Raw genomic sequence first — 19,484 nt, forward strand, 5'->3', positions numbered from 1 at the left:
ATATTAGAACAAACTGAGTTTCAAAGGTTTGAAGATGACCTACAAACTTGAAACTCAAGCAACCCACATTATTCTAATCAAGAGATTTATAAACTCAAAAACAAAAGGCTAGCTCCCTTTCTCTGTTCGACAAATGCAACCAAACAGTTATTTTTGCAAATGTGGCCCCTTCCAATTTTCACATGAATTTTGAGGCCGGGGAGGATTATTTTGACACTTTACAAACTTGTCCATTCTTTTACGAAAATAACCTTTCGACAACTGAAAGATACTCTAAGGCTATTTCGGCAAGAACGGTTTAAGACGCGGCCGAAGCTGGCTCGGCTTATTATGACAAAAGACGGCATTCACATGACCGCTGACTCTTTGATTTTTTTTTCTTTCCAAATTACATTAAAAGATTTGGCGGTGTAAACATGGCCCTTTAGCGCCTCGGGGACGAAGATTTATAAGGCTATGTGGGTCAACTAAACCAACAATCCTAAACATGACCCAAAGGTGGCTATTTATGCAAAGTCAGCCTTCCGGCGTCCCTTTCGGGAACATTCAGCTATTTATGACAAAGCAGAATCACCTGGCTTATTTATGACTCTTTTTATCGTTTTTTGAATTTAGAAAAGTCAATATTGCAAACACGGCCTTTTGACGTCTCGGGGACGAAGATTTTTAAGGCTGTGTGGGTCAATTGGACCAAGTCTTAAAAAATGACCCAAAAGGTGGTTGTTTATGCAAAGTCAGCCTTCCGGCGTCCCTTTCGGGAACATTCGGCTATTCAGGACAAAACAGCATCACCTAACTTATTTATAACAAAATTAAAATTTGACATATTATTTTGCTATTTTTTGTAAAAGGGGAAGTTGGACATCACCCGACTTGTTTGGACATCACCCGACTTATTTATAACAAGATTAAATTTTTTGATTTTTGGCTATTTTAGCAAAAGGTGGGGTTGGACCCGATGAGGGTTGCCTACGTATCTCACATCCGGTGAGAATCAAACCCGCGTAGTTCGGGCAAAAGAACTACTTTAAAAGAAGAAAGGAAGCATTTTTTGATTGATTTTCTTTTTACAAGAAACACTTCTAAGATATATTTTGAATTTTCATTTGCTCTTTTTTTCTTTATTCTAAAGAAGAAGAAGAAAATATTTTTTCGGAATTTTGCTTTTAATAAAAGAAATGCCTCTCAAAATGTTTTTTTTTGGATTTTGAATTTTCTTTTCAATTTTGAAAAAAGAATCAAAATATTTTCGGATTTGTTTTTTTATTTTATTTTATATTATATTATTTTTTGAAAACAATTAGAAAGACTTCCTAGAGAAGCCAATAATGGAGAAAATATTTTTGGATTATTTTAATTTTGTCATTTTCATAAACAAATAAATAACACATATTTTAAAAACAAGACTCTTTTTTTTCATTTTTATGGCAAGACAAACAATTTTCTTTTCTATTAATGCTTTTTTTTTAATAAAACAAACTAATAAGACATATATTTTTTATTTTATATTCTCAAAATTTCGGCAGAGTTTCGACACTACTTGGACATTTGTTTTTTTTTTCTTTCTAAAAATAAGTAGTTATATCTCTACACTGTCATTTCCTCATCTTTTCACGATTTTCTAATTTGTGGAAAATGATGACAACATACAAAATCTTTTGAATTTTCATGCCTTGTTTTTATATGTATTTTTATTTTTTTATATTTATTGTTATTTTCAAAATGTGGCATGGGAAACATAAGGATTTCCAAGACATCTTGGATTTCGCAAATGTTCCCCATGCGCTTTTTCCAACATATGAAGCGTGGGGGACATATGGGAATTCCAAGACTTCTTGGATTCCACAAATGTTCCCCATGTGTTTTCCCAAAAAGCAAGCGTGGGGGACATAGGGAATTCCAAGGCTTCTTGGATTCCACAAATGTTCCCCATGCTTTGATTAAAATAACATCATGCTGGAAATGACCAAATGACCCATTGACTCATTCGCCCTTGACTGAATACAACATGTAGCACATAGGATGCCATAAGATGGTCTATTATTTTCAGGTTGCTTGTCCTAGACGGACCCAACCCCTATGTTGAGTCCCCTAAGTCAAATGCACATGATGCAAATAAACGTTCCTACTAGGGATCCGGCATGTGGCTTTGTTATACTAGGTTCAAAAACCTGGGTCGGTGTTCTAGACAGTGTACCCGAGCGGACAACTCGAGCTGAGGAAGGAGCTCCTTTCCGGGAACCAAAAGGCCAGCCGGCTTAGAAACTTTCCGAGCCTCTTTTATTTAGGGTATGACACTAACAGAATAGGGAGTCTCAACCAGTAAGCACATCCCCGGAGGTAAGAAGAGAAAGGTTTCGGCACAGTTTATATACAGTTCAAATAATATCAAAGCGGTAAAAGCAGCATTTAGCACCTTAGGCTCAAACATGTAAAAAAATCAGATAATAAATAAAGCTAAATAATAACAATTATTTCAAGCTCGAATTCTTAACCCTGAACCAGTGGTTCTGAGTCATTTATCCCCAGCAGAGTCGCCAGAGCTGTCACACCTCCTTTTTACGCACCCGAGGGGGCGCAGGGGGGTTTTTTTCCAATTAAAGGACGATCGAAACGGGATTTGCTTATTTATTTCAGAGTCGCCACTTGGGAGATTTAGGGTGTCCCAAGTCACCAATTTTAATCCCGAATCGAGGAAAAGAATGACTCTATATTATAGTCTGCGTACCAGAAATCCGGATAAGGAATTCTGTTAACCCGGGAGAAGGTGTTAGGCATTCCCGAGTTCCGTGGTTCTAGCACGGTCGCTCAACTGTTATATTTGGCTTATTTATCTGATTTTTAATACAATTATGAACCATGTGCAAATTTTATCTTTTACCGCTTTATTATCATTATTTTTTAGGAATGTGAACATCGCTTAAAACATATCTTTGGACTGTGTCACATGAAATGCACCCACAATCCGAAACATATTTTATTTGATGTTTTAGGATTTGGATTTGGGTCGCATGAAATGCACACCCGAGTTTAAGAAAGTAATTTAATTAAATCGCGTCTAAAGAGGCTAACGCGTTATTATCTTTAGGGAAGGCAGTGAAATTCACTAAACAGTCCATCCCAAATTCTAAGTATTTATTATGACTAATTATTGAGGGCCCCGCAATTTGTATTTTTATTTGGCGAGGCTCGTCTCATTCATTATTAAAAAAAAAGGAATTTGCAACGTCATGGAAATGCATCTTATACCACGTCACAGTCAATGTACCCGTGATTAGAGACACATTTCGATTTCGTTGAGATTTGGATTTGGGTCACATAAATGTACACCCGAGTTTAGGGAGATAACATTATTAAAGGCGCGCCTAAAGCAACTAGCGCATTATTATATTGGGTAGGGCCGTGAATTTTGCTAAACGGCCCGTCCCGGAGTCTAAGTGTTTAATACATATATTTTGTGAGGGCTCCGCAATCTGTACATTTTTATTTTTTGGCGAAGCTTGTCTCGTTTTTCTTTTATTATTATTATTTTTATTTTTAAAAGGATGTCATTTTTGCGCCTTTAACAATACTAAACCTTAGGGCTTCTTTACTGCTAAAATCTCATAACTTGTCAAAAAATTAATAAAATGAGTTTAGTGAGCGAGTGTTTCGGAAGTAGTAACAACAAGTACTAATACTAATTTTGTCCGAATGAACTAAGCAAAGGAAATGACGAACAGATTAGCATCCAACTTGTGTCATAGAACAACGAGTCCAATTTAATCAAATGACATCGGATAAACAAAAATCACATAACGCAAAATGAGCAAAAATTAAAACATAAGCAGAAAATTATCATACCAATTTCTATATTGCATCTTCGAACATTTAACGTGACATTTCCTTATCTAATGCTTGAGGTTTACTAACCTTTGAACCTCGGCAAACTCAGGACGACAAACACGACCCCGACGGAATTCAAGCCGGACTTCACTGAACGAGGAACAACAACGAAACCCCGGAACAAATTCGACGAACCGGACCTCGACTCAACTTTTGGACTTTGGACTGGAACTCGACTACAACTCGACCTCACTGACGGACTGTTTGGTCGACGACTGTGGGGTCAAAGGGCAGTGTTTAATGGCCGGAGGCATCGCTGGACATGGGGACGACGAACAGCAGTGGTCGTCGGGGTTGCAGCGATGGAGGGAGTTTAGTGGTCGTTCATGGTGGTTTTGGGCAGTGACGACGGGAGTTCAGACAGGAGGATGGTCGACTGGTGGTGGGTCATTGACGAGGGGGGGGGACGACGAGGGGGTGCGACGCGAAAGCATGCAGAACCAGCTGCTCGGAAATGCAGCGAAGCTGAAAATGGTGGAGCAGCTCCGGTCGGGGTTGTCCGGTGGTGTTCAGGCGTTAGGGGGGGTGGTTCGCGACTGGTTTCTGTTTGGTTATGGTGGTTTCACGGTGGGGAAGACGACGGGGGGTGGACGTAGGTGGTTTCGGGGTATGGTTTTTCTGGTTTTGTTTGGTGGTCGTGAGGTCGACGATGGCGGAGATGGTAACGACGATGGTGGTCGTTCGGAGGAGCTGGGCGTTGTTCGGGTGATGGAGGGGGCTGTTTGGACAGGAGGAGGAGGGTGGTTGCCGGTGGGTTTTGACGCGGGGAGGTAGGGATCGTTTTTTTTTACAGTAGGGTTTGCTTCTTCTTCTTTTGAAGAAGAAGAAGCTGATGAACAATGTCGAACTTTCCCCAAAAATTCAAAAGTCCCCTTCGTTGGTCCTTTGTCCGTGTATTTGATACACAATGCCCAGAAAAATGAGCCCACGCGTGGTGGGGTTCAAGGCATATGTCCCCCACGCGTGGTGGGGTTCCCCACGTGTCCTGGACACGGTTTATTATGGGCTAGGTCCGAAAATTAGGCCTAAAACCGGGTAGTTTGAACCCGAATATTATTCTTTTGCCCGGACCCGAGAAATAGGAACACGTTGCTTAACTAGTCCTATGTAAGCAAAATAACTACCAAAAATAAGACTAGTATTCAAACAAAACTATATATTTTTTAAATATTTTTTCAAGATTTAAAATAGCTACAAAATATTAATAAAACTATTTTTGTAATTTTCGTTTTTTAAATATTAAGATAAAATATGAAGTAATGTTTTTTTGTATTCTTCAAAGTTAAAATGACTATAGAATATTAATAAAACTATTTTTTGCAATTTTCGTTCTTTAATAAAGATAAAAATATAAAGTAATATTTTTTGTATTTTTCAAAATTATAATGACTGCAAACATTAATAGAACTATATTTTTGTAATTTTCGAATTTATATAAAGTACCAAAATAAAGTACAATTTTTTGTATTTTTCAAGTTTATGAGAGATACATAAACTAAAATTTATATTTTTTTGAAATTTTCTTTTTGCAACGAAATAAAGTAAAAATAGTTAAAATAGCTATACTAGACCTAATTTCACATATTCATGCTAAAATGTGAAAATTCTCGGGGAGGGTCAAAAATCACGTGCTTACAGGATGGACTAAGTCACAATCCCCAACGATGCATGACCCCAAGCTCGCCATCTAGCGTGTGTGTCACCTCAAAATAGCACAACGATGTGAAATCTGGGGTTTCATACCCTCAGAACAGACATTTACAATCACTACTTACCTCTATCCGGTCCAAACTCTAGCCCGTGATGCCTTCGCCCATCGAATCGGCCTCCAGATGCTCCAAATCTAACAAAAATCAGACTTATACCATCAAAATATGCTAAGGGAACAAAGCCCACTCGAAAGTATCCAATTTACATAAATAATCCCGAAATTGCTCAAACCCGGCCCCTGGGCCCACGTCTCGGAATCTGATAAAAATCATATCAATATAATCCTCATCCTCTCACGAGTCTACCCATATCAAATTCATCAAAATCCGACCTCAATTGCCCATTCGAATCCCCAAAAGAATTCTCAAACTTTTCTTCCATTTTCCCCCAATTTCCACTCAAATTTCTCAAATTAAATGATGAAATTCAAGACTAAATCATGGAATTAAACCAAATATGAATGAAGAATACTTACCTCAATTGCTCCACTAAAAATCTCCTCAAATTTCACCTTCTCCCGAGTTCTCCAATAGTTTTTTGTGATATTGGACTTAAACCCTCGTTTTTAAAATATAAACTAACTGCGCAAGTTTAACCCTTCGCGAATGCGGTAGCTCCCTCGCGTTTGCGAAGCACAATTACCTCAGACCCAGAAATCTTTTTACGCGATCGCGATGAACCACTCGCGAACGCGGACCTTTACTAGCTCAACCATCGCGAACGCGACAACCTCCTCGCGAACGCGATGAATACTCAGCTTACCCCTTGCGTTCGCGTCTACACCTTTGCGAACGCGGAGAAAAAAATTTGCCATCTCAGAGAACACTCTTCGCTAATGTGAAGCCCTTCCACGAACGCGATGAACAAACCTTCTGCAACACAAACCAGCAAAATCCGCCAACACTCAAAACTAAAGATTGGTCCGTTAACCACCCGAAACTCACCCGAGGCCCTCGGGACCTCAACCAAACATGCCAACATATCCCATAACATCATTAAAACTTGTTCCAACCTTTGAAAATATCAAAACAACATCAAAACACCAAGATCACATTGGATTCACGCCTAAGAATTCCAAAAACATCCAAATTTATCTTTCGATCAAAAAGTCTATCAAACCTCGTCCGAATGACCTGAAATTTTGTACACACTTCAGAAATGACACAACGGACCTACTCCAACTTCCGGAATTCCATTTTGACTCCCAAATCAAAGTCTCACCAATCAGCCGGAAAACACTAAAATTCCAATTTCGCGAATTCAAGCCTAAACTTTCCACGGACCTCCAAAATACATTCCGATCACGCTCCTAAGTCCCAAATCACCTAACGGAGCTAACCAAATCATAAAATTCCAATCCGAGATCATATACAAACAAGTCAAAACTTGGTCAAAACTTTCAAATTTTAAACTTCAAACTGAGAACTGTTCTTCCAAATTCATTCTGATTACCCTGAAAACCAAAATCGATAATTTACATAAGTCATAATATATCAAATGGGGCTAGCCATGCGTGAGAACTACCGAGCGAAGTGCAAAAGCTCAAAATGACCGGTCGGGTTGTTACATCCTCCCCCACTTAAACATACGTTCGTCCTCGAATATGACCAGAGTTGTTCTGAAAACTATCAAATCTCTATGTAACCTTACCATGCACATACCCGGGGGTGATCCCATGTCACCCTATCTCATAACGGTCCGATAATACAATATGACTGAAATTTTGCAATCCAACCTAGCCCATAAACCTTTGAACCACATTTCCACTTCTGAAATCATTTACAAGATCAGAATCTCACATCTATACTCTGAATAAGCCCGAACAAGCTGTAATAAACCATACCTACAACCTCAGATGCAATTACATGATATACCACATAACTCAAATACTCGTAGCGATAACTTCTAATCACAGCAGTTGCTCAAAACATCCTAATTCTGATAATAAGCCTTTTATCAAATAAAGCCTCATTCCAACACTTCTTTATACTACAAATGATGAATGAAATAGGTAGAAAGTCATAGCCATTCCTCAGATCAACCATTCATGAAGCCATTTTTCCTTTGGCAAGGATCATAGCAAATTTCTGAGCCGAACCTTGATATTATCCTTCCAACATGCTGAAATTGAATCTGTTTGTATTCATTATAGATCCCACGATCTCATTTTATCCAACACAACTACTCTAGTGACATGACACATCAATACAAACTAAAGCCACAACTTGTGAAATCCGCGCACCAATAAGAAACAATCCAAACATACTCAAATCATGAAAATGACTCAAATGAAAGATCTGTACTGCAAGCTCACTAGTACCACCGCAACAAATGTTAGGAACCCGTCACACGTCATAGAAACAAAACACACAAATCCAATTCGAATGGTCATACCTTCACATAACTTCGCTGCAATGCGCGACCCTATCCAAACACTAGTCCACATGAAACACCTCAAGTCACTATGCTCAAAATCGACAACCGCACGCAATTCGCTGTCTAGAACCAAAGCAAATCATCATAGCCAGTGCGAAGCAATTGACATAACATTACACAAACCCGAAAGGACACAACCGATACGCCATCCGCCGAGCAATACTCAATACTCATCCCGCTCGAATTCCACTGAGAGACCCAAAAAAAAAACCATACCACAAATGCCTCTAACCAACAAATCCCAACACCTCGCAACACGGAAAGGTAACTCATAAATCTCCCTAGGTCACTAATAAGCTCAATAACAATTGAATCAAAACATACCTCAACAATACAACGCGGAGTCAACCAAGCCGACTCGATGTAGAACACACATCCATATTGGCCTACCAATAAACCCCTTATCAAGGAGTTCCTGAAGCTGCTCCTTCAATTCCTTTAACTCTGCCGGTGCCATACGATATGGTACCCGCCACCAAATTAATACCGAAATCAAAAACCCTGCTCGACGACATGCCCGATAGTACGAAACATATCCGAAAAATCCCTCACCACTGGAACTGATTCAGTGGTAGGAGTCTCTGCATTGACTTGCATCACGAAGGCCAAATAAGAAAGACAACCCTTCCCAGCCATCCGCTGGGTCTTCAATAAATGAAACCACCCTACTAGGAACATAATCCATCGAACCTTGCTACTCAATCCGTGGCATTTCCGGCATAGCCAACGTCGTCGTCTTAGCACATCAGCCTAGAATAACACAACATTGAGACAACTAGTCTATTCTCAATATCACATCCAAAATCTAACATACCAAGCAACAAAGGATCCCCTCGGTTCTCCAAACCCCCGATAGCCACCACACAAGGCCGATACATGCGATCCACAACCACGACCTAACTTGTCTATGAGAACTCCAGCCTCCAAATCCATTCAGCACGTGAATCACCATATCCGATCCCAACTCCACCATCTGAATATACAACACACCTCTAATACCCAATCATCCCATGAGAGGTACTCCTATAACTCTACTGTGCCACTAAGCAAAATTGAATATTAGCAGTCGATCCAACCAGAGAGTGCCATAATACTAATGGAGTATCATCAACTCATACACTTGCTCTTTTTTTGAAAATGCATACTCTCATCAAGCTATACCAGTCAGTGATCTCATTTATCTGGTCATCTTAAACTGTCCATGCTACCCAAGAATTATGACCTTCCTTTCAAAACTGAACAGTAACCTTACACATGCAAATATCAATACTACACAACATACCGCACATACCATATCATTCTAGGATAAACATGAGAACTTCATATCCCTTCCGGGCCACAAGCAGCTACGTACTCAACTAGCCAAGAATTTTCCATTGATCCCATCTAGAAGAAAATCACTACACATCTGCTCCTCACACTCGTAGAAAATACGCATCTCTAACCATGGTAGAAACCATCAAGAACTCTCCGAATTTCATTTGCACAAAACTAAGCCGTCAGGACTGAATCCTTCTAACTCAACCAAGCATGCCGGTCACTAAAACCTAAGAGAATTGCAACAAAACACATGTAGAAACTCATTACCTCGTAAGCACCCAAAGAACTAATCATATCCTTACCATGCCTATCCGGCATACTACCAAGTTATCCTATCTATCCAAGTTCTTTCTGGTTTACCTTCAACTTGATATTCCTTCTTGATATAACACCACAATTCCCCTACCCAGACTCACCACACGAGACCCAAGCATAAAATCCACACCGTCTAAGGCTCATAAGCCGCTGAATACTCTCTTAAATATTCCCAAAAGCACCACATTCGAAATACCTACCCTAAAGAGACTTCCTGCGAATCCAAAGCCATTACATTCACCTTCCTGATACTGCTATATAGAATCCCCTAATGATATAGAAATACCACGAGTCTTGATACCCTCCAATGCAAACCTCAGTTTCTAGCCAATTATACAACTTGAAAATCTCCAATTTTTACATGTAAAATCTTGAACCCGTTAGAACCATTCTCGAGAGTCATCCACTCTACTCAAACCACAATTAGCCCGATCAAACAGACTGGACGACCTGTGCTCCAATAGCAATCCAACACCACAAAATGTAGCCTCACCTACAACCAAGCACTTCCTGCTCTATGAACTGCACATCCTTTACCAATAACCACTCAAGACATTCCGTGATTCTCATACACCTATGAAGCACAATATACCCTTTGTAAAAAATTTCCTTTACTCGAGCCATCCTTGGTCTCAATCTCTGTAATCCATAACTGATTCACCCGTACACCTCAAACTGGAACCAATATAGCACATAACCGTGCAATCAACTAATCAATAGCAGACTCCCCCACTTGGCTCAAAGCCATAGATCAAAACACACAATAACTCATAATGCATGTACTCTATTACTACCATAATACCATAGTGAGATTAAACTCAATCCTTCATAAGCTCATGAAACACAGACCATCTAGTACTTTAAATCTCCTACAAATCTCACATTCACCCTCGTAACAGTCAAGCCCACTCTCTTAAGCAACCCAAATTCAAATTGCAACACATATATATCTCACTGGTAAAGGATATCTTCGAATAAACAACATAAAGGATCACGCCAACTTCTGAACACTCCACAGAAGATAACCCACCTGATTCGCCTCAAACTAGCATCTCTTTACACCCTTCCACCATCATAAACATTACAAAGTCACTTAATCTTCCTGATTCTAAACTCATATCGTAACATGAAATTTACTTTGCTCCCCAACTAGAAAACATGAAAAGATTCTTCACACTCCCATAACTCGAAGCTATACATCAAATCGAGATGGAAATCAAGTACCAAATAGTTCTTTCTGTTCTCAGGCAGATCCTTCTCGTCTCCTTCAATTCATATGAACACATCTCGCAGTCACATCACACTCATCATGTAGCTATCCACTCATCACTCCTACTAGTAGGGGCACTATCGGACATACGAATCCAAAAGCACGTGCTCACATAATCAACGCCTCAGTGCTCAAACTATAGGTAAAAATACGACCTCAAGTCCTCCAGACTAGCCCAACATCAACACACAGAGATCATATCTCACCCCTCGATCAAAGAATCACAAGCCGCCAATGCACAACTGATACCGAGAGCTCATGCACGCATACGAACGCGTGGAAAGAATTCAAAAAGTTACATTTCAAGATGAATCAAGGACGCACGATAAGAATTCAAGAATGTGAAGTTTTTCCTAAAGGTTCTGCAGCCTCCCGACGATAAGCACAGACGTCTCCGTACCGATCCGTGAGACTCTACTAAACCTGCTCATGACTCGTGAGACAAATGTAACCTAGGCTCTGATACCAACTTGTCACGACCCTAAAATCGACCCGATCATAATGGCGCCTATCGTGAAACTAGGCCAGCCGACACAACTCCTGAATTAACCATTTAATCAATAAGAATCATTTTTAAGCTTTTAATTAATCAAATATTTCATAATACGAGTCTAAATGAACAGTGCGGAAATAATATACAAGCCCGACATCGGGGTGTCACAAGTCACAAGCATCTACTAAGGTCTGAATACAATGAAGAGTCTAAAAATGTACTAAATACAATCTAATGGAAACAAGAGGGAGAAAAGCTATGCTGCGAACGCCGGGAAGCTACCTTGCTAAACTCCGATGACTCTGCCTCTGAGCAATCAACACACACTACCTGGTTCAGAAATACCTGAATCTACACATAAGGTGCAGGGAGTAATGTGAGCACTCCAACTCAGTAAGTAATAAAGGTAAATGAAAGCTGAGTAGTAAGAAAACACATAAACCACGTCATAACGCTACATCAAATGCAGTATATTTCCAAAAAAGTACAGAAATATTTTAATTCGTAAATCAAGCTCAGCTTCCGTAAAAGCCTTTTAAAACAACTTTCAATAGTTTCAAACGAGTGATAAAACACTGAGTAAAAAGGATGGAAACATAAACGGCCTCTCGGGCAAAAACATGTACCATAAACCGCCCCTCAGGCATAATATCAAAAGAACCAGCCCCTCGGGCTACCTCACAATCACTCGTAATCAGCCCCTGGGGCATATCATAAATCACGATCTGCCCTTCGGGCAATAACATGGAACAACATCAGCCCCTCGGGCTATATCACATCTCATACTAGGTACCTACACTCACTGAGGGTGTACAGACTCCGAGAGGGGCCCCTTACGGCCTAAGCGCAATAACAAGCCATCTCATGGCATAATCAATATATCACTCACTCAGGGTACCCGTGCTCACTGGGGGTGTACAGACTCCGAGAGGGGCCCCTTACGGCCCAAGCACAATATCAAGCCATCTCGTGGCATAATCAAACAGGCTCTCGGCCTCATATCAATCCACCTCAAGGCATACAAATCGGTCGTCGGCCTAATAATCATGAATCAACAAAATATCGTTGTGGCGCGTAGCCCGATCCCATAATAACCTCACAACACAGGGCCTTGGCCCTACTCAGTCAGAAATCTCTAAAAGCCACTCGGGCACAGTAGAAATATGATGGTCATCTCAAAATATCATTTAAGATGTTAAAACAAAGTAAACATGGCTGAATTAGGAAAATAGTAGGCTATAGCATGACTGAGTACAAGTATAAAGTCAAAACAGTGAGGAATAGTAGTAAAGATCCCCTAAGGGTCCAAAACAGTTGGCACGAGGCCCAAATATGACATTCAGTCCAAAACATAATGATAGCAAATAGTTTTCAATCAAATACGCAGTAAAACAGTCATTCGGGATGGACTAAGTCACAATCCCCAACGGTGCACGACCCCATGCTCGCCATCTAGCATGTGCGTCACCTCAAAATAGCACAACGATGTGAAATTCGGGGTTTTATACCCTCAAAACAGACATTTACAGTCATTACTTACCTTTATCCGGTCCAAACTCTAGCCTGCGATGCCTTCGCCCCTCGAATCGGCCTCCAGATGCTTCAAATCTAACAAAAATCAGACTTATACCATCAAAATATGCTAAGAGAACAAAGCCCACTCGAAAGTATCCAATTTACATAAAAAATCCCGAAATTGCTCAAACCCGGCCCCTGGGCCCACGTCTCGGAATCCGATAAAAATCATATCAGTAGAATCCTCATCCTCTCACGAGTCTACCCATATCAAATTCATCAAAATCCGACCTCAATTGCCCATTCGAATCCCCAAAAGAATTCTCAAACTTTTCTTCCATTTTTCCCCAATTTCCACTCAAATTTCTCAAATTAAATGATGAAATTCAAGACTAAATCATGGAATTAAACCAAATATGAATCAAGAATACTTACCCCAATTGCTCCACTGAAAATCTCCTCAAATTTCACCTTCTCCCGAGCTCTCCAATGGTTTTTGTGATATTGGACTTAAACCCTCGTTTTTAAAATATAAACTAACTGCCCAGGTTTAACCCTTCACGAATGCGGTAGCTCCCTCGCATTTTCAAAGCACAATTGCCTCAGACCTAGAAATCTTTTTACGCGATCGCGATGAACCACTCACGAACGCGGACCTTTACTAGCTCAACCATCACAAACGCGACAACCTCCTCGCGAACGCGATGAATACTCGGCTTACCCTTTGCGTTCGCGCCTACACCTTTGCGAGCGCCAAGAAAAATATTTGCCATCCCGGAGAACACTCTTCGTGAACATGAAGCCCTTCCGCGAACGCGATGAACAAACCTTCTGCAACACAAACTAGTAAAATCTGCCAACACTCAAAACCAAAGATTGGTCCGTTAACCATCTGAAACTCACCCGAGGCCCTAGAGACCTCAACCAAACATGCCAACATATCCCATAACATCATTCAAACTTGTTCCAACCTTCGGAACGCTCAAAACAACATCAAAACTCCAAAATCACATCGAATTCAAGCCTAAGAATTCCAAAAACTTCCAAATTTTGCTTTCGATCAAAAAGTCTATCAAATCTCGTCCGAATGACCTGAAATTTTGCACACACATCACAAATGACACAACTGACCTACTCCAACTTCCGGAATTCCATTCCGACCTCGAAATCAAAATCTCACCTATCAACCGGAAAATGCCAAAATTCCAATTTTGCCAATTCAAGCCTAAACCTTCCACGGACCTCCAAAATACATTCCGATCACGCTCTTAAGTCCCAAATCACCTAACGGAGCTAACCAAATCATAAAAATTCCAATCCGAGATCATATACAAACAAGTCAAAACTTAGTTAAACCTTTCAAATTTTAAGCTTCAAACTGAGAACTATTCTTCCAAATTCATTCCGATTACCCTAAAAACCAAAACTGACAATTTATATAAGTCATAATACATCACACGAAGCTAGCCATACCCGAGAACTAGTGAGAGAAGTGCAAAATCTCAAAACGGCCGCTCGGGTCATTACAGTAAACTTGAAACTTCCACAACCGATGCCGAAACCTATCAAATCACGTCTGATTGACCTCAAATTTTGCACACAAGTTACATTTGATATTACGGACCTTCTCCAACTTTCGGAATAGGAATCCGACCCCGATATCAAAAGGTCCACTCTAGGTCAAACATTCCAAAATTTCAACTTTCGCCATTTCAAGCCAAATTCTAATTGCGGACCTCCAAATCACAATCCGGAAGCGCTCCTAAGTCCAAAATCACCCAACAGAGCTAATGGAACCATCAGAAATCCAATCCAAGATCAATTACTAAAACGTCAAACTTGGTCAAACTTTTCAAATTTAAAGCTTCTAGCTAAGAATAATTCTTCCAAATCAATTCCGAATAATTTGAAAACCAAAATTGACGATTCACATAAGTCATAATACATCATACGGAGCTACTCATGCCCAAAAACTGCCGAGCGAAGTGAAATTGCTTAGAACAACCAGTCAGGTCGTTACATTCTCCCCCACTTAAACATATGTTCGTCCTCGAACGTGCCCAGAGTTGTTCTCAAAGCCATCAAACTGCAGTGTAACCTTACCATGCACATACCCGGGGGTGATCCCACATCACCCTATCCCATATAGGTCTGATAACACAACATGACTGAAATTTCTTAATCCAACCTAGCCCATAAGTCTTAGAATCCAATTTCCAACATCTGGAATTTTCTATAAGATCAAAATCTCGCATCGACACACTGTATAAGTATGAACAAGCTGTATCAAGCCATATTCGTAACCGAAGATGTAATCACATGATATACCTCAAAACTCAAATACTCATAGCGATAATTTCTAATCTCGGTAGCTGCTCAAAACAACCCAATTCAGGTAATAAACCTCTTATCAAATAAAGCCTCATTCTAATACCTTCATATACTGCCAATTTTGAAAAAAACACGCAGAAACGCATAACCATTCGTCATATCAACAAGTCATGGAGCTCCCTCTCCTTTGACAAGGACTATAGCAAATTTCTAAGCCGACTTTCGATATTATTCTTCCAACCACGTTCTGATCAATTTCGATAGTATTCATTCTAGGTCCAATGACCCCATCTCATCCAACACGACCATTCTAGTGACATGACACATCAATACAATCTAAAGCTGCAACTCTTGGAATTCGTGCACCAATAAGCAACATTCCAAATGTACTCAATAATGGAAAAAGACTCAGACGAGAGAACTGCCTTGCAAGCTCAACATGTACCGCCACAATGTAGTGCTAAGAACCTATCACACACCGTATAACAAAAACACATGAATCTAACACAAAGGATCATGTCTCAACATATGCGTGACCCATCCAAATGCTGGTCCATATTATACACCTCAAGCCACCCTGATCAAAATGCCACGCAAAATTCGACATCAAGCACCCAAAGTGCATTACCATAACCACGGAGAAGCAAATGAAACAGCGCCACACAAAACCCGAAAGAGCATAACCAATACGCCATCAACCAAGCAATACCCAATACTCTTCTCGCTCAAATTTCGCTAAAATACCCCAATAAAACCGCACCATATGTGCATATAACCAACTAATCACAACTCCTCGTAGCATAGAAGAGTAACTCACAGATCATTTCAGAACACAAATAAGCTCAACAATAACCGAATGTAACATCCCTCAACAATAGCAGTATGGAGCCAACCAATCTGGCTCGGTGTAGAATACACATCCTAATTGGCCCTACCAATGGACCGCAAAATCAACTATAGTCATCCACAAATAGATAAATAGCCCTCTAAAATTCCCCAATGACTGAATCATAACACATACTATCATCTAGCTAGCTTCGACCACAACTTCATAGTCCACAACCATGAAACAATCTGCTCCTGGAAACTCCCAGTCTCCAAATCCATAGAACACACAAATCAACATATCTAATCCCAAAATCCACCGCCTGAATGTCTAAAATATCTCTCTTACACGATCATCCCACGAGAAATAATTCTAAAGTTTTGTTGTGCCACATAGAAAAATTTGAATAGCAGTGGTCGATCAATTAGGAGAGTGCCGCAATACTAATGAAGTATCCATAAATCAAAACACATTGCCCTTCTGAAATGTATACTCTCATCAAGCCATACCAGATAGTAATATCATTTACCTAGTCATCTGAAACCATCCATGCTGCCTAAGGACTCATGACTTTCCTTCAAAAATAAACTGTGACCTTACACATGCAAATCTCAATCCTACACAACACACCGCATATATACCATGCCATCATATGAAAAATACTAGAACTTTGCAATCCACTCCGAGTCACAAGCAACTGCATACAGTTAGCCAAGGACTTTCCATTTGATCCCATCCAGAAGAAAATACTATACATCATATGCTCCTCACTCCAGTAGGAAATATACATCTCTAACCGTGGTAGAAACCATCAAGAACTCTCCGAATCCCATTTGCACATAACCAAACCGTCAGGACTGAATCCCTCTAACTCAACCAAGCTACGTAGGTCGCCAGAACCCAAGAGCATTACCACGAAACACCTATAGAGACTAGCCGCATCATAAGTACCCAAGGAACCGATTATATCCATTACTGTGCTGATCCAACCTACTACCAAGTTGTCCTAATTTTTCGAGTTCCTTCCGAAATGCCTTCAAATTGACACTTTTCCTTGCTAGAACACTACTATCTTAACCAAAACTTGCCCTACAAACTTTAGCATAGAACCACACCGCCCTAAGGCTTATAAGCCGCTGAATTTCCTCTTAAGTACCCCAAAAAGTACCACAACCAAGATACCCACTATGAAGAGACCTTCTGCGAATCTAAAGCTGTTCATTTTACCTTCCTGATACTGAATGTAGAATCCATAATGATATAGAAATACTGCGAGTCTCGACACCATCCAATGTAACTCTCAGCCTCTAGCCATATACAAATCCACAAAATTCTCAATTGCCATATCTAAATCTTGAATCCATTAGAACTATTTTCGAGACTCATCCACTCTACCAAAATCTCAGTTGCACTGCCCAAACGGACTAAACGACTTGTGCCCCATTAGCACACCAACACCCAAGGAAGTAACCCCACCTTAATGCAACCAAAAAAATTCCTGCTTCATGCACATTACATCCTTTACGAATAATAACTCAATTATTCAATGTTTCCCATATACCCACAAAACATAATACAACCCGTATCCAGAAATTCTTTTACTCGAGTCATCCTCGAACTCAACCTCTACAAGTCATAACTAATTCACTAGTATACCTCAAACTGAAACCAATATAACACGTAACCATGAAATCAACCCATCTATAGCAGACTCCCCCACTTAGCTAAAAGACAAGGAATAAAGTATCTGATAACTTACAATACTCATACTCTGTTGATGCTAAAAGCCCGCACTGAAGTTCAACTAAACCCTTCATAAGCTCGTGTAACACAAACCATATAATACTTCAAATCACACAAATATAACCCACTGGTGGAAAACAAGGCCTCCACCCAACATCATAAAATCACACATCTGTATATTACCTCACAGGTTATAACCCACCTGCTTTGTCTCAAACTAACATCTCTTTATACCCTTTCACATGACAACTACTACGCAATTACTTAATCTTTCTAAGTCTGAACTCACCAACAAGGCATGAGAACCAAAATCGTTTCACAGCTAAACGACATGAAAAATAATCCTCCAATATACTCATAACTCGAGGCTATATGTCAAATCAATATGGAAATCAAGCACCCAATAGTTCTTTCTACACCTCAAGCAAACCCTTCTCGTCATATTCAAACCATATGAACACATCTCGTAGTCACATCATACTCATCATGTAGCCATCCAGCCAAAAATTCCACTAATAGGGACACTATCAGACATATAAATCCAAAAGCACGTGCTTACAAAATCAACACCTCTGTACTCAAGCTACAATCAAACCCGGCCTCAAGTCCTCTAGACTGGCCCATCATCAGCATACTGAAATCACATTTCACACCTGATCCCTGGAATCATAAGCCATTGATGCACAGCTGATAGCGAGCGCTCATGAGCGCATACGAATGTGTGGAAGGAATTCAAAGAGTTACGCTTCGAGCTGAATCAATGTTGCACGATAAGGAAAGAAAGACGGGAAATTTATCCTAAATGCCATGTAGCCTCTCAAAGATAGGTATGGACGTCATCATACCGATCCGCAGGACTCTACTAGATACTTGCTCATGGCTTGTAGAACCTATGAACCTAGAGCTCTAATACCAATCTATCACGACCCAAAATCCACTAGTCGTGATGGCACCCGCTAGGTAAGGCAACTAATAACTATCTATTATCAAAAATATTAATAAGATAATTAAACAAGGCGTAACACATATGGAGACACCTAAAGTTGGCACAATCTTTCACTTAGACACTTAAACTAGGCCTCTTTCCAATTAGACACATTTCTTAGGCAATTCTCATACCAATTAGACACATTTTTTGCTGGCTTATTAATTAACCAAGCGCGTATTCTGCAATCTCCGTCTATGTGGCAAAAGTAACCATTATAAATCGTGTCATATCATTTTTTTTGTCCACCTCAGCTATATAGTGTTATTTCCACTAAAATACAAATACCCCTTTCGTCCCCAACCTCCAACGTTCCCCCACCCGCCGATGTCTCCAATCCCGTCGCCGACATCACCCCTGCTCCCTCTTCGTTGTCCAATTTTTGTCGTCTGATCTCGTCTGGCAAGCGGCGTCAAACAGATCCAAACTCCAAAGCCTAAAGTTCATAAAACCCATTTATCAAACTCCTTAATGAAGTCAAGAATTTCTGCAAAAATATCAAAACTACATTAACAATGGCCAAGTAATTTTATTCTATTTATTAGGATGTTGGTCTCATTTGTTCACCACTTTTTAGTTGTCTTGGTTTGAGATTGATAGTTCTGCTTGATGGTTTTTTTCCTGCAGCTTTATTTACTTTTTGATGTTATGGCAG

The 19,484-nt window shown here is 40.1% G+C and overlaps 1 protein-coding gene across 1 annotated transcript; it reads left to right on the forward strand.

Annotated features, from left to right (window-relative positions):
- Positions 1-4,125: 4,125 nt before the first annotated feature.
- On the forward strand, positions 4,126-4,659 carry LOC138881526 (uncharacterized). The gene has a single exon (XM_070161760.1). The coding sequence runs from the start codon at positions 4,126-4,128 to the stop codon at positions 4,657-4,659; it is 534 nt and encodes a 177-aa protein (XP_070017861.1).
- The last annotated feature ends 14,825 nt before the right edge of the window (positions 4,660-19,484 follow it).

Source organism: Nicotiana sylvestris, chromosome 11 (genome assembly GCF_000393655.2).
Source record: "Nicotiana sylvestris chromosome 11, ASM39365v2, whole genome shotgun sequence".
NCBI classification, from domain to species: Eukaryota; Viridiplantae; Streptophyta; class Magnoliopsida; order Solanales; family Solanaceae; genus Nicotiana; species Nicotiana sylvestris.